Below are 16,630 nucleotides of genomic sequence, written 5' to 3' on the forward strand. Positions count from 1 at the left end.
TATGCAGGAATTAAGGATCAGGAAAAGGACTAGATGTAGTATTCAACAGTAAATACAAAGATATTTTCATTGTGCAGGCTGTGGAGAAAGGACATATTGGAATCGCTATTTTCTGGTATTAAACCATTCACTTCTGATATTATTAAACCATTCACAAAGATGTTAAAAAAAATTATGTTTTAATTCAACTAGTTTCATGAAAAATCTTTGTTTCACTTCATCACCAAAGTAATAACAGTTAACATTTCTAGTGAAGAATATTTGAAAACGTTTAAACAATGGAAAGTGTGCATTCACTGTGACTCTGGTTGCTGTATGCTGCTGGTAGATACAACTTTGTCATGATGAATTAAGGAAGACCAGATTTGATATAAAATCATCCCTTGTTTTTTATACTTCATCATTTCAGCCGAGTCTCTGAATTCTGGAGTAAAAGCAGTAATCAATGATTAAAAGAGAGAGACATGAGTACTTGAATATAACATCTTGCATTTGTTGTATAGAATAATCTCATTCCACACCCCCCCCCCTCACTTAAAAAAAAATGAGCAAAACACCAACTTCCCATCTACAGGAAACCAACTAACACACCACATTATATACATGCAATTTCTCATCACTACCCTGCCCAAAAAATAGGCAACACACGTTCCTTATGTGATACAGCCTATAGAATTTCTCAAATACAGATAAAAGAAACCAAGAGCTACAGTATCTTAATTCTGTCCTTCCAAAAAATGGGTACAATCGAACATTAGTCAAAAAAATTCTATCTCAACCTCCAAAACAAACAGAAGAATAAATAAACCAAGAATATATATATAAAGGAGCAGTGATTCTCCCATTTTATATATATATATATATATATATATATATATATATAAAATCAATCACAGATAAAGTAGCAAGACTGCTTCACCAAAAAAAATCTAAATATCACTTTCTTCCCAATCAACAAAATCGCCAATCATCTGAAACTCCTAAACCACTACATTCCCACTTAGAAAACTAGTTGTCTATCAGATCAGTTGTAGTTGTGAGCTACAATATATAGGAGTAACTGACAAATCTAGGGAGATACGCTGATCAGAACACATCAAAGATGTTGAGAATGAAAGGAAGCACAAATCAGGGCTGGCAGCACATATGAGGGTGGTTCCATAAGTTTCTAGCCTGACTAACTTTGAAAGATGATAGAAAGATAACAACTGTTTCACTTTTCAACATAATCTCCCTTCAACACACTTTTCACATCTTTGAATAACATTTCTATGCCCTTGAAAAAATAGTCTGCACTTTTGTGTGCAAAATGGCCAAAAACAGCATCTTTCACCTCATTATCATCTGCAAATTTTCTTCCTCTAAGGTCTTTCTTCAGGTTCGAGAAGAGGTAGTAGTCACTGGGTGCTAGATCTGGGCTGTAGGATGAGTGTTCAATCTCCGAGAGCCACAGTCCTTCACTGCAACCTTCACAACAATAGCTGTAAGAACTGGAGCATTCCTTGTCTTTTCTCCTTTATGGTGTCATGCAGTTTGTGCAAGAGTGAACCATAATATTCTAAATTTACAGTGGTATTCCTTTCCTTGAAGTCAATCAAGAGAATTTCCTCACAATTCCAAAAGATCGTTGCCATGATCTTCTTGGTGGACTGAGTGACCTTGGCTTTACTCAGCAGTCCTACAGTGGTTTGCATCACTCCATGGATTCCCTTTTGGGAAGAGGATCATGATAAAAGACCATGGTTTCATTCCCAGTGACGATGGATTTAAGCACTTCTCCTGATTCCCTTCTTGCAGGAACAGGTTACACGATGCTCCTTCTGAATTGAAGAGGGGGGGGGGGGCACCAACCTTACACTCACCTTCATCATGTGAAAGATGGTTGTAGAAAGCCCCGACATCGCTGAGATTTCTTTGAGTTTTAGCTGTCTGTCATTGAGCAGTTCATCCTCAACAAGAGAGACATTTTCCTCAGTCATCACTTCCACATCACTTCCATCATGGGGATCATCTTAGATGCTCTCTCTTCATAGGTGAAACTGTTTAGCCCATTCCTTCATAGCAGAATATGAAGGAGAAGCTTGCCCATAAACATCACCCATTGCTTTGATAGCACTTAGAAAAAGCCCTTCTTTGGTGAAAAACTGTATCACAGTGAAGTACTCAATGTTTAATATTACAGCCACTTAGTGTGTTGTGTGTAAGTCAAACGAGTGCCTCCAACTGAATGATGCAGGTAGAGAGTTGATACTGATATACTAACTCCCCATAGATGGTGCTATCTGCCATGCACATCGTTTTAAAATTGGTGCAAATTTTGTATGTCAGGCCAGAAACTTTTGGAACCTACCTCATACAACAGATACAAAACATCTGCTAGAATGCCAATAAACTGAAATGCTTCACACTGATTACTGCTTTTACTCAAGACCATTCAAAGAATCAGCTGAGATGAAGTATCCGCTACAGTGTAATAAAAAATAAGAGATGATTTTACATCAAATCTGGTCTTCCTTAATCCATCATAACACCCTTGTATCTACCAGTAGTATACAGCAACCCATGAACCAACAACCACAGTAACAGCGAATGCACACTTTCCATTGTTTAAACGTTTTCAAATATTCTTCACTAGAAATGTTAACTGTTATTATGTTGGTCATAGTTTTTTAATTTATTAGGATATTTCCTGATGAAGTTTTTTCATCAGGAAACAAAGTTTTTTCACAAAACTAGTCAAATTACAGCATAATTTCTTTTTGACTTCTTTGTGAGTAGTTTAATAATGGAAAATAGTGATTCTAACAAAGATATTTCCTTGAATGGAATATGAACAGAATGAAGGAGGCAGATATCAGATTGAGGAATTGGAAAAACGAGACTCATTTGTGCCAATGGTCTTACACAAGATTCTTCTAAGGAAGAAATGATGGAGAAAATTTTTTTCCAGCCATTAAAAAAAAAAAAAAAGTTGACATAGTAAAAAAAAGGAAAAGTATATCTTCATTGAAGATCTTAAACATTTCCATAAAATAGAAATGTTTATGGAAGATCTGAAAAAACATTGTTTCATGCTATTGATAATGGTAAATACATTCTGGATTTTTGTTCAGGAAATAGACTAGTGATTACTAACACAATGCTCCAACATACAGGAGGTATTTATCATTACACTAAATAGCTGTATACAAGACAGCGTTCAGGCCATCTGAAAGCTAACTTAGAAATAAAACAGTTGATCAAATCCTGGAAACAACAGATGCAAAAGTTTTGAGAAATAGGAGAGTGAACAGATGTTGCCAATAGTAGAATCAGGGCCAGTTTTATCATTAGGCAAACCTAGGCAATCGCCTATGGGTGCCAAGACTTCGGGGCACAAGATTTTGCTACATATAAAACTAACAGGAACTCCTGTATTCCATAAAATTCATATATGTAAGCATAACATTTCTTTGCTGGACTTATATACACGTCCAGCAAACCTGGATAATATTCTGTCCACCTGCTGAAAGAACATGGATAAGAAGTGTAGTTTGACAGTCATGTCCATTAGAAGGAAGAATGAATGAAGGTATGTCTCAGGGCCTAGTTAAAGGAAAATCATGAAACTGGAAGACAATAAAACATATTCAGAATATAAATTTTATTATTCTACTTCTTAACAAAGAATTGAGCTAAATTTTGTATGAAAAATATAATATGCCGCCATTTCTTGTAATCGGCTTGCAGGCAATTTTTATGATCAGCCATAAACAGCGGCATTCTCTTTCCCAATGGTTGAAAGATTTCGATGTGTGAAAATTAATGATAATTCATGAATATTTCCATGTTTAAAAATATGCCACTTGGTCACTGACATTTGCTACACAGATGTCATTTCCTTCAGTTTTGAGAACAGAGGACGCTGCCGATTGTTATAATCCGCTTGCAGGCAATTTTTATGACCGATCATTTTTTTTTTTAATTTTATTATCCCTGGTATTATTACACCAAATCACAGAGGTCAAGTTCATGTATTTGGTCTCCGCTTAAGACTGTCATAAACAGCGGTATTCCCTTTCCCAAATGTTGAAAGGTTTCGATGTGTAAAAATTAACGATACACAAATATTAGGCGTTCTGGATCTGAGCTTTTCGACATATTCTCGAATATTATTCTCCTCAGAATATTTCCACTATAAAATATTTATTCATAAAAAATGCTTAAAAAACTAAAATGACAAATTCCAGGAACTTCTCGCATAACAGTTTGGGAAACCCTGGTATACATAGTGTACATGGAAGTAGTGTAATATGCCATTAAAAATAACTTCGTAAAATGTTTTAAACCGGTAACTAAATTATTTCATTCTGGTGAGTGGTTTTTAAAATCGTTAGCCATAAAAATGTATAGATAGAAAATTATGGATCTGTATTCTGTATGGATCTGATCCATAAACTGAAGCACAGACTGCTGTAAATTATGAAAATTAGTTCATTTGTTGGTATTGTGAACATCTAAACATGTTCTGTGAACAGTTCGTTAAAAACCGAATAACAGATCTATACAACCGTTATTGCGTGTTAGTTGGAGACAATGCTATTTGTTGTCGTGTTCTGTGGTTCACACTCACTCTGTCTGAGGTCTGAAATTGGTAAATTTTTAATAAACGATGCCCAAACTTGATTTAAAATCAAACCTTGGTTTTTGTTGCATTGCGTAGGAATTTTAATCATATTTCTGCCTCTTTGAATTTTCTTGTGAAACAATTCTTATCTATGTAGGACATGTTTGTTCTATCCCAGAGTACATTATGACCGGTAGAGGTTGTGTGAAATGCCAATCCCGATTAATGTTCTCTCTTATTTTGTACGTCCATTTGATGTTCGCTCGTGCGGGATTTCTCCCTATTTTCCCGTCTGGCCCACATAACAGATGCCACAGGAACAGTGAATATTATAAACCCCTGATTTTTTCATTGGGTGATGTGGAGGTTTCGGAGGATGAAGAGATCTTAATATTTTTTCAAGTGGCAGGAAAGTCACTTGTATGTTGTATTTGTAGAGAAGTTTGGCTAATTTACATGTTCCATTTTTAATATAAGGAAGGGTGACTGTGTTCTTGAAATCTTGTTTAAGTTTCTTGTAGGTGCTGTATTGAGCATTTTCTTAATTAACTTAGTATTGAAACCATTCAGTTGTAGGATCTGTGTTAAGTATTGTATTTCTTCTTTCTGTTTTTCTTCTGTACTGGGGATGTTGTATGCTTTATCCCTTAAGGTTTTTATTAGGCCTATTTTTTGCTTGGGATGTGATGTGAAGTAGTGTGCAGAAATCTTCCTGTATTTGTTGGTTTTCTATAGATGGAGAATGATAATCTGTTTTTTCTTTCATTTATTTCTATAAGGATGTCTAGGAAAGGAAGTTTTTTATTTTCTTCTAGTTCCAGAGTGAATTTTATGTTAGGATGTAAGTTAAGATAGTCTTGAAATGTAGTTTTTTAAAACTAAACGGGTACTGAAAGCAACACCCGGCAGGTTTTGTTGGTCATCGGACTGGCATCTTCAGGGGTAGAGAGAACTAGGACTTTGAAGTACAAGCTACTATAAATTATGAAAATTAGTTCATTTGTCAAGTGGCAGGAAAGTCACTTGTATGTTGTATTTGTAGAGAATTTTGGCTAATTTATATGTTCCATTCTTAATATAAGGAAGGGTGACTGTGTTCTTGAAATCTTGTTTAAGTTTCTTGTAGGTGCTGTATTGAGCATTTTCTTAATTAACTTAGTATTGAAACCATTGAAACTTTGAGATGAGGAGGTTGTGGAGAGAGAGTTCAGAGGAGAGTGACTAAGTTGGTGAGTGATGTAAAAAATGCTCCCTGCATTGATAGATAGAGAGCTTGTGGAATGAAGAGGTTGGTTGATAGGCAGAGAAGAGGGGATATGATAGAAACATTTCAATTACTAAAAGGTTTTTATAAGATTGATGCAGGGGAAATGGAGAACCTGTGGAACAAGTAAAACATTTCAGCTATTTAGGCACGATTTTTACTGAAGATGGTAAATTAAATATAGAAATAGACAACAGAATCAGCAAAGCTGGTATGGTGGGAAGTTATTAAGATAGTCTTGAAATGTAGTTGGGGTGCTTAAGGGTCAAAGCTGTATAACTGAGAGGAGACCTCCACATAGCCTTTAAAGGAATGCGGAGAACCGACCAGGGATTCTGACCTAATGTCCAATCCTCACCTTCTCGTGGTGCACCCTGTTGGGTATCTACTTGGATACTGAACGGACGAGGATGGGCTGGCAATTTGGGATTTAGCCGACCAAATTGTATTCTTATTGGTTAAACCAAAATAAAAAATGATGGTACAACATGACAAAATTTCATGCCGGCTGGGGCGTCGCCCGGTTAAACAAGGCCCCGTTGTTTTCGCCAGGGAACCAGGGCGAACAGCGAAAAGTCAGCTACTGGAACAAATCTGAAAACAAACCCCAACTCAATATCATCAGAGTTAAAGATCGGTACTATCAACGTAAGAAGCCTGAATGGCAAAGAAATGGAGCTAGCTGAGGAATTAGATAAGTACCAGATCGACATAATAGGGGTGACTGAAACAAAAAAGACCAAAACTGGTGAGATCTTTCTGAGCAATAAATACAAAATGTTATATTCAGGCAATGACAATCAAGGAAAAGAAGGAGTAGCCATAGTATTCAACACAAAATACGAGGCTAATCTTCTTGAATGGCAGTCAGTCTCAAGTAGAGTAATGTGGGCAAATATGAGAATGGGGAACTGGACAATGAGACTTATTTGTGCCTATGGTCCCACAGAAGGTTCTACTAAGGTAGAAGTGGAGGAATTTTTTGAGGCTTTAGAAAAAGCAACTGACACAATGAAAAAGGAAGAGTTGGTCCTTGTTGGGAATCTAAATAGCAGAGTAGGAAATGATTGTAGACATACACAAATATTTTGGGAAAATTTGGAGAAAAGAGCAAAGCTAATAATAATGGCAAATACCTGTTGGATTTCTGCTCAGGACATGGACTGGTTATTACTAACACCATGTTCCAACATAAAAATGTGCACAAATTCACATGGAGAGAAGAGGCTAGGAATAAGAAAAGTCTCATTGACTATGTTATTGTTGATAGTGATGTTTTCTCCCTGGTGCAGGACACCAGAGTGTACAGAGGATTTGAAATTGAAAGTGATCACTATTTAGTCTTGAGCAGGATAAAATTGAATTTCATATTGAAAAGAGTAACATGTAAGAAAGTTTTAAAGCAAATAAAAGTTGAGCAGCTCTCAGATGTGAACTGTAGACTAAAATACAGAAAGATTATTGAAAAGAAAATGAAAGAGTTTGAGAACAGGAATCAAACCTTGGAGATTCAGTGGCAAACTCTGAAGAAAACATTGATTGATTCTGCCAGAGAGGCATGTGGTGAGGTTGTGTGCAAGGATAAAAAAATCAGAACTCCCTGGTGGACACAGGAAGTTAAAGAGGCAGTGAAGGAAAAGAAGAAAGCATATCAAAAGTTCCTGGCAAATAAGTCAGCTTTTACTCTTACAGAATACAGAAACAAATGTAAGAAAGCTAAACAGTGTGTAAAACTAGCTAAACAAAAGTAATTGGAGGACTTTGGCAAGAATATAGAAAATAAATATCAAGAAGGTGGCAAAATATTCTGGAGGTTGTTGAAAAAGCTTAGGAATGGAGGAAAGAGTTGTGTAAAAGGAGTTAGAGATGATAAAGGTGACATGAAAACAGGAGAAAAAGATATCCTTGAAGTATGGAGTAATTACTTTGAAAAACTGCTAAATGAAACAAGCATTGATGACAGCACAGTGATAAAAAAACACTAACCAGGCATACAGTCAGGAATACATATCCATACTTGAAGTAGAAAAAGCCATCAAAGGCTTGAAATGAGGAAAGGCAGCAGGAGTAGATGATATTCGACCAGAAATGCTGAAGTATGGTGGTATAAAAGTCTTACAGTGGCTGCACTGCATGGTTCAGAAAGCCTGGACAGAGGGACGAATTCCCGATGATTGGAGTAGAGCTCTCATAGTACCCATATATAAAAAGGGAAATAAAACTGAATGTGAGAATTAGAGAGGTATTTCCCTACTGAGTGTTCCTGGCAAGATCTATGCAAGTATACTTGAGAAACGGTTGAGAAGAATTGTGGAAGAAAAGCTTGGTGAAGAACAAGCTGGATTCAGGCCAAATAGAGGCTGTCAGGATCAGATCTTCACTTTACGACAAATAGTCGAGAAAGCATGGGAATACAACAAAGATCTGTATTTAAGTTTTGTCGATCTGGAAAAGGCATATGACAAGGTGCCAAGAGAGAAGCTATTCAATACGCTGCAGTTATATGGTGTCAATGGGGCATTATATCAAGCAATACTTAGTCTTTATTTGAGTTGTAAGTCAGCAGTTAGAATTGAAGGAAGTTCAGGAAGATGGTTTAATGTTAAATCTGGTGTGAGACAAGGATGTACATTATCCCCTCTGTTATTCATTATCTATATGGATCACATTATGAGGGAATGTGGTATTAAACCTGATATCAAAATTGGAGATGTTAATGTCAGCGCTTTGCTTTATGCGGATGATGTTATACTTCTAAATAAATCCTCTACAAGTCTGCAAGATTCTCTGACTAAATTGAATAGCTGTTGTAATAGATATGGTATGAAGGTCAGCAATAAAAAGACAAAGACAATGAAAATAGGCAGAATCATTGAAAATGTCAACTGTGTTGTGAATGGAGAACCTGTGGAACAAGTAAAACATTTCAGCTACTTAGGCACGATTTTTAGTGAAGATGGTAAATTAAATATAGAAATAGACAACAGAATCAGCAAAGCTGGTATGGTGGGAAGTCAATTGAATAAATTCATATGGAATAAGAAAGAAATTAGTCGGAACACTAAATTAGCTGTATACAAGACAGTGTTCAAACCAGTTTTAACTTATGGATCTGAGAGCTGGGTCAGAAGTAAAACACTTGACCAAAGACTAGAGACCGCAGATATGAGAGTCCTGAGAAAGATTATAGGCGTCAACAGATGGCATCAATGGCAATATCATATTAAAAATGAGGATATTAGGAAAGAACTTGACATTGTCAGCATCCAGGAATGCGTTAGCAGAGCTAATCTTAGGTGGTATGGTCACTTAAATAGAATGGGAGAGGAAAGATTAGCAAAACAAGTGTTCTCTGCCAGGTTGGCAGGAAAACGACCCAGAGGAAGACCAAGATATATAGGTGGACTGATACGGTACAAAATGCTTTAGACGATAGAAATATAAGATCTGATAATGTTGGAGTCTTGACAAGTAACAGACTGATTTGGAGGAAAATTGTAGATAGGAAGTTAGTAATGATGTAATTTTTTCATGTAGTACTGTCATATCCTGTACACCCCTTGAGGGTACATGGCAGGAATTTGATAATGATGATGAGAGAAAATTTTTAAAATCTGTAACATTCATTTTTAAAATGTATATAGGCACACTAATCGAATTTGGGTATCGAAAAAATGAAGCACTAATTACTGCATAGAGACAATGTATAGGGGTGCCTAAATTTTCTTTGCCTAAGGGTGCCAGATACTCTCGCACCGGCCCTGAGTAGAATCATATAGAAACAAGGATATTAGGGATATATTTGAACAGAGCTAATCTCTGGTAGTATGGTCAGAGAATCTTAAACAGAATCTGAGGGAAAAAGCAGCAGGAAGACCAAGATCTAGGTGGGCTGATATAGTAAAAACTGCCTTAGAAGAGTGGCACATAAGATCTGATATTGATTAGTCTTATCTTGACAGATAAGACTAATTTGGTGGAAAATTATAGGTAATAGTAATGATATAAGCCCTTCATGTAGTAGTATCCTAATATCATACCTGAGGGTACCTAATAGACCACCTGAGAGTACATAATAGGAACTTGATAACGTATACTGCAAAATGAATAATTTTGCAGTCATAAAAAGCTAATTTTGATTAATTTGTAATAATTTTACACTCTTCAATGTTTTCAACTGTCCTGTTCCTCCAATTCTTTGGAAGCTAGTGATGTGTTCATTGAAATTTTCATAGCAGATCTATTATGTTAATATTTTTCTATGACAATCCAAAAGAAATTAGGTAAAAAAAACTCGCTTTTAAAATATTCATTTAAAATTCAGTGATGACAAATAAGATGATAGTGAGAATGTGCAGAAAAAGAGGTCAGGAATATGTGGATGCATGGAGAACATTTGACGATAGAAGGGAGCAATATGCAAGAGATGGATTGCATTCGAATGCAGAAGGGTGCAGGCATTTGGAGAGACTGTGGTTTTCTAGACAAGGAAACTAGAATTGCACAGGCAGAATTGCAGCGATGGACTCATGGGTGATAGTGACTTGAGAAATGAGGGGTTACACTATATTACAGAGCCTGGTGAAGTATGAGAGAAGTAAAAATGGCTATAAGAAGCCTAGCAATAAACTGGATTTTCTGTATACAAATGCTAGGAGCATTAGGAATAAAGGGAATGAGTTTGTGGCATGATTGACTCAGTCTCTCCAAAGGTGGTTGATATAAGTGAAACTTGGTTAACTAGCACAGAACATTTCAGCAGGATAGGGAAGGTAAATGTGGTGGTTGTGGAGTGTCACTCATGGTAAGAGATGAATTATATGCTCTCAGGGTAGAGATTCTCAATGGAAATATCACTAATGGCTTGGACAGTATATGGTGTGAGATGGATGTTTATAGGACAAGATATTTAGTGGAATGTTGCTACAGACCAGGGAATATAGATGGAGATGAGCAGGAAATGTTTTGGCAAATTAATTTGGCAAGCACGAAGTGAGCATCATTTTGGGGGACTTCAGCTATAGCGATATAAACTAGCAGAGGAGACAGATTGCAATAATAAGGGAAATGAATTTTTGGAGTACAGTTGAGGATAGAAGGGAGCTTTATACAAGAGATTGATTGCATTTGAATGCAGAAGGGTGCAGGCATTTCGAGAGACTGTTGTTTTCTGGACAAGTTAGTGTGTCGAGACAGGAAAACTAGAATTGCACAGGTCGCATGTTGCAGTGATGGCCTCATCCCTACAACATTCTTGAGGGACAACTGTTTTAGGCAGCATGTAGTGGAGGGAACATGAGGATCAAGAGTTCTGGATTTGGTCACAGTATCAGAGGATCAGACTGTGACTGAGATAGCATATTTGTCTTACACTAAAGAGTGACCATGTAGTCCTGACTTGGAGGATGAATAGGCATGGGGAGGTATCAAAACAGAATGAAGTTATGTGGAATTTTAAGGCAGGTGACTATCACAGACTTAGAAATGAGCTTGCAGCAGTACAGTGGATGAAAGAATTTAAAAGAAGAGGAGTTGTTAGTGCATGGGAGATAATTAAGAAGAAAATGCTGACAGCAATGAAAATTATATACCTTGAGTGAAGAAGAAAATAAAGCAATTTGGATTCACGTCGATGACAAAAGAAATAAAAGGGGAATGAAGAAACAAGATTATGGGAGGCATATAAAGAGAGAGAGAGAGGTGGAGAACAGTTGCATGAGAAATATAAGGCTCAAGATAGGAAAGTGACTAGCATTGTAAGGAGAGAACAATTAGAATATGAGAGGAGGTCGGCATTGCAAGGAGAATCCCAAGGAGTTGTTGTTTTTCCAATATGGTTAGTAAAAGGGAAAATGATAGTGAACGGATTATCGTGCTGAATGGAGAAGGGAATTGGTAGACCAAAGCAGATAACATAGTTGAGGTATTTAATGATCACTTTATTAGAATGTTCCATCTTAATACTACAAGCTTTATTCCTAGAAGGATAATGAGCAAAGTGTTAAGTGAATGAAGAGGATGCTAAATGTACTAAAAGCTGATTACGCTAAATATCAATAAGGCAGAGGGACTAGATGGAATTTCACCATGTGTTTTATGGGAATGTACTATGAAACTGACTCTCCTCTTAACTTGGCTGTGTATGAAAGCCTAGCAATGGAGCAGGTTCCTGGAGAGTGAAAGAAGGGTAAGATTGTACCATTGCATAAGGGTGCATGTAGAATGGAGTTATCAAACTACAGGGCTGTTTGTATTTCTTCTGTAGTTGTTAAGATTTTGGAGAAATTGGTAAGAAATATACAGAATTGTGCAGGAGGGTAATATTATTTATGCAGGCCAGCATGGATTTGTTAAAGGTCACTCTTGTTTTAGTAATCTGGTGTATTACGTTTTACTATAGAGTAACAAGAACAGTAGATGAAGATAAGACATACACTGGGCCACATGCCAAGTTGATTTTTAAGTTGCTTCATATGGGTTTGGATATCGGGTTAGTGGATTGGATTGGTGATTGACTCTAATAGATATCAGAGAGTTCTTTTTGGGGGAGCAGGATCAGGGAGTAGGAAGATTACAAGTGACTTTCCACAGGATTCAGTCCTGAGAACAATGGTGTTCAATCTTTATCTCAATGATATTGCCACAAGACTATGTTCAATTGTTTGCAGATTTTGGCTCTTCAAGAGGATTTGAATAAGCTGGAAGGGTGGGGGCAAAGACATAGGGATGTCAGTTTAATGCAACTAAATGTAAGGTTTTAAAATTTGGGATCCACAGAAGGGTTGCTTCGTACTCACTTGGTGGAGTTTATACTGGAAGAAATGGAGAAAGCAAGAGATCTTGGGGCGATTATGAATAGAGATTTTAAGTTCCAGGGACAAATTGCAAAGGTTGTGAAGACATTTTAGAGAACTGTGGCAATGTTAAGGAGAACATTGACCACAAGAGATACAAGTGTGCTGGTCCCATTTTATAAACCTTTGATTAGCTTCATCACCTTCAGGATTTGAAGGTGATGAAGTAACCTTGAAGAGGGTGCAGAGATGGATAACAAAAGTGATGTCAGGACTGTACAACGTTGATTATGAAAACAGACTTAGGGCATGCAGACTGCAGAGTTTCGTGGACAGAAGGCAAAGGGGATATGATCAAGATATTTAAGCTGTTGAAGGGTTATTATCATATTAACACTGAGGAGATTTTGCACATGGTAGAACGAGGGAAAGTAACAAGGACAAGAGGCCATCCCTGGAAGTTGCAAAAGGAGGTCGTGAGTAAAAGGGTAAGAAGTCAAGTTTTTGCATAGGGAGTGGTTAGAGCAAGGAATACATTGCTTGAGAGGGTGGTGAACATACAGACTGTGTTGACCTCCTGCAATGAGTCGTGACTTCGTCAGGATCAGGAATATAATAATAATAATATAATATCCCCTCTCTTTAACTTGAAGAAACTAACTGAAAATTTCAGTGATTATATTTCAACAACAATACAAAATATTCAGTTAGTTTCTTAGTTTCATGGCCCTGGAATTGGTACTTGTGTTGACCTCCTGCAATGAGTCTTGTGACTTCATCAGGGTCAGGAATATAATAATATAATATCCCCTCTTTTTAACTTGAAGAAACTAACTGAAAATTTTAGTGATTATATTTCAACAACAATACAAAATATTCAGTTAGTTTCTTAGTTTCGTGGTCGTGGAATTGGTACTTTCTTGCAACACACAGTATTTTTTTTTCTCAAATTACCATATTTTTCTGCATATAAGACAATACTTTTTTTCTAAACTTTTTAGACCAAAAATTGGTGGTTGTCTTATACACAGGAGAATAACCAGTTGAGAGACTCATGGTTGCCGTGGTGAAACTGCCAGTACCTTGTCTCTGCAAACAGGCTTCTGCCAATCACTAGCCTTTGTTAACTGTCGATTAACGTCATTAACAGCTGATTCTGAATAAACCAATCAGAACTCTGAAAGCATTCATATGTCTGCAACTCGTTGGCAGGATAAGTTAATGCATTAACAATATTTTGAGCACTAGCCCATAAAAATGTCCAAAAATAAAAAAAAGAGTGTCATATTCTTCAAACTTCAAGTTAAAAAGTCATCAATTATGCAAAAGAACGTGGAAATAAAGCTTCAGAGAGACAATTTGGACCTCCTCCCACTGAGTGTATGATTAGGCAGTGGAGATGTTTAAAATATTGATTTCTTAATTTTGGGTTCAAAAAAGTAGGGTTCGTCTTATACATGGGGGCAATCTTATACACAGAAAAATATGGTAATATATCAAATCTTCAAACAAAAGGAAATTTTCACAAAATAATCAGATAAAATAATAGACTGCAGTATTTAGAGTTAATGCTAACAGTGGTGAAATGCCACAAGGCAAGTATATTATGTCTCTCAAATGGGAGCATGGTAGAGTGAGAATTACAGCTTCAAAAAAAATATGCTGAAGCTTTCATCAGCTATCAGAAACTCAGTCTGAGACTAGTCAACTGAGTTTCTTTTGAAAGTGCCCAGAAAAATGTTCCTTTTCAAACCTTGAAAATTCAAACCCAGCTTTATTTCAAGGAACTGCTAAATATCATTCTTTCAAATGTTCCAATGAAGCAAATGAATACAGTAGAATGAGGTATAATTTATACATTAGCAGTTTATATATTATAGTCATAAAAATGTTTGAGAATTTCTCAATTAACTGATTACAATTAATCAATTATTAGTACCAAAATACTTACAATCTTTTCCTGGCAATCGCGTATTGTTCTGTCTAACAGGTATATTAAGAGTAATAATAGAAGTAGGAGGACCAGTTCCAGCATGTGTTTCAGCTCGCATACAAAAGTAGTATAATGTATTACTAGCCAAACCATTAACTAAAGATGTCAGTTCTGTTCCTAAAAAAAACATAATATTAAAAAAAACTGTTAGCAATATATCTAACAAAGGAGAAAAAAGTGTACATGGGGAAAAACTAATGCAGGAAGATGAAATGCAATACTTGAGTGAAAATACTTTATCTCACATTCTCTTCAAAATATATAAAATACATTAACAAACATAAACAAAATTTTCGGACATGCAAGGGTTCAAGAATTGTACCATTTATTAAAAAAATAAATCTTGAGTAGAAAAGCTAAAAGTAATTTTGTACTTTGCACAAAAATAAGGGTCTCTTTCCCAAAGTGAGGCACTTCAAATTTTATTGAAACAGTATTTAAAATACCTTTTGGATTTATTTATTTATATTTTGTTTTATTTCTTTTAGAGCAGGAAGGGAGAGGGTTAAATTTATGGCCCACTCCCATTTCTCCACTCTCAGAGTAACTTTAAAATCTAGAATAGAACAGAGAAATATAGAATGTGAAGAGTATAGTGTGTTCAGGGTGGATAGAGAGAAAAGAAGAGGAGTAAGAGAAGTGTTATTGATGTAGCCAATGAACTGCAACCAAAGAGAGTAGAAGTCCAACTGCAGGATAGTGAAAATAGCACATGTGAGTCTATCTGGTGTGAGATTGTAAGATTGAGGGCAACAGAACAAATATATAGTTGGGTGCTGCTATAGACTGGGCAATGGAAAAGATAATGGAGATAGTATGCATAGGCAAATAAACTCAATGAGTGGAGGACAGATAATTATTATGGGGAATTTCAACTATGGTAACATTGATTGGAAGGAGGAGAGGGCACATGGGAGGAAGAAAATGGATTTTATGCAGTTACTAAGGGATAACTACCTGAGACAGCATGTAATGGAATATACTAGGGGTTTGAGAGTGCTCAATCTAGTAATTGCATCTAAGAATGTTCTATAGCAAATATGACCATGTTGCCACCAACTGATGAGAGTGATCATATGGTCTTGACCTGGAAGGTGGCTAAATGTGTGAAATTTTCAGTTAAGATGGGATATAAGTGAAATTACAGGAATGGTAAGCATGACAAGCTTAGTAGATTGCTTGGATCGTTGCCATGGCATGTAAAACTGCAAGGGCTGAATGTTGATAGAACATGGGAGGTGGTAAAGGAATTGAGGGAGGTAATGGCAGCCTGCATACCTAGAATCAGGAGAATAAATCAAGTGGGAGATAAATGAATATATATCATTTATCTCCCACTAAAAGCTGCAAAAAAAGAAACAATTGTGGAGGGAATTTAAGGAGAAAGTTTAGTAATTCTACTGTGTCGACTGATTCAGTTACCTCCCTACTATCAGCATTCATTAAAATCATTCTGCCATATACATTCTTTCTTTTACTTGCATCATATTGAAAGAACAGTTTGGGATTCTCTTTAGCCTGCAAGTAAAAGAAAGAATGTATATGGCACAATGATTTTATTGAATGCTGATGGTAGGAAGTAACTAAATCAGTCAAAATAGTAGAATTACTAAACTTTCTCCTTAAATTCCCTCCACAATTGTTTCTTTTTTTGCAGCTTTTAGTGGGAGATAAATGATAAACAATATGGCCAAGGGCTTATACAGGAACTGAGGAAAATGAAATGGAGGTGCATAGCATATTACAAAACCTTAATGTGAATACAGCTGTAGGATAGAATGGTATACCAGCTTAAGTTTTACATGAAGCAGCAAAAGAATTGTCAGCACCCTTGACCATATTGTTTAATCCAAGTCTCAGCTCTGGATTAGTCCCAAGGGGAGAGAAAGAGGCAAAAATAGTTCCATTGCATATAGGAGGCTCCAAGACGGCAAACTACCATATCAGGAGTTATTGTCGAAGTATTGGAGAAG

General features: G+C 36.3%; 1 protein-coding gene across 1 annotated transcript in view; it reads right to left on the minus strand.

Moving 5' to 3' along the window:
* The window catches only part of LOC150093808 (protogenin-like), a 497,946-nt gene that overhangs the window by 89,878 nt on the left and 391,438 nt on the right, over positions 1-16,630 (minus strand). The window contains exon 18 of the mRNA XM_090412521.1: positions 14,616-14,774. Within this exon, the coding sequence (XP_090268647.1) occupies positions 14,616-14,774 (159 nt within the window). The remainder of the gene's footprint in view (positions 1-14,615; positions 14,775-16,630) is intronic.

The sequence above is a fragment of the Typopeltis vanoorti genome, chromosome 23 (genome assembly GCF_054136105.1).
Source record: "Typopeltis vanoorti isolate ZY-2024b chromosome 23, IOZ_Tvanoo_1.0, whole genome shotgun sequence".
Taxonomy (NCBI): Eukaryota; Metazoa; Arthropoda; class Arachnida; order Uropygi; family Thelyphonidae; genus Typopeltis; species Typopeltis vanoorti.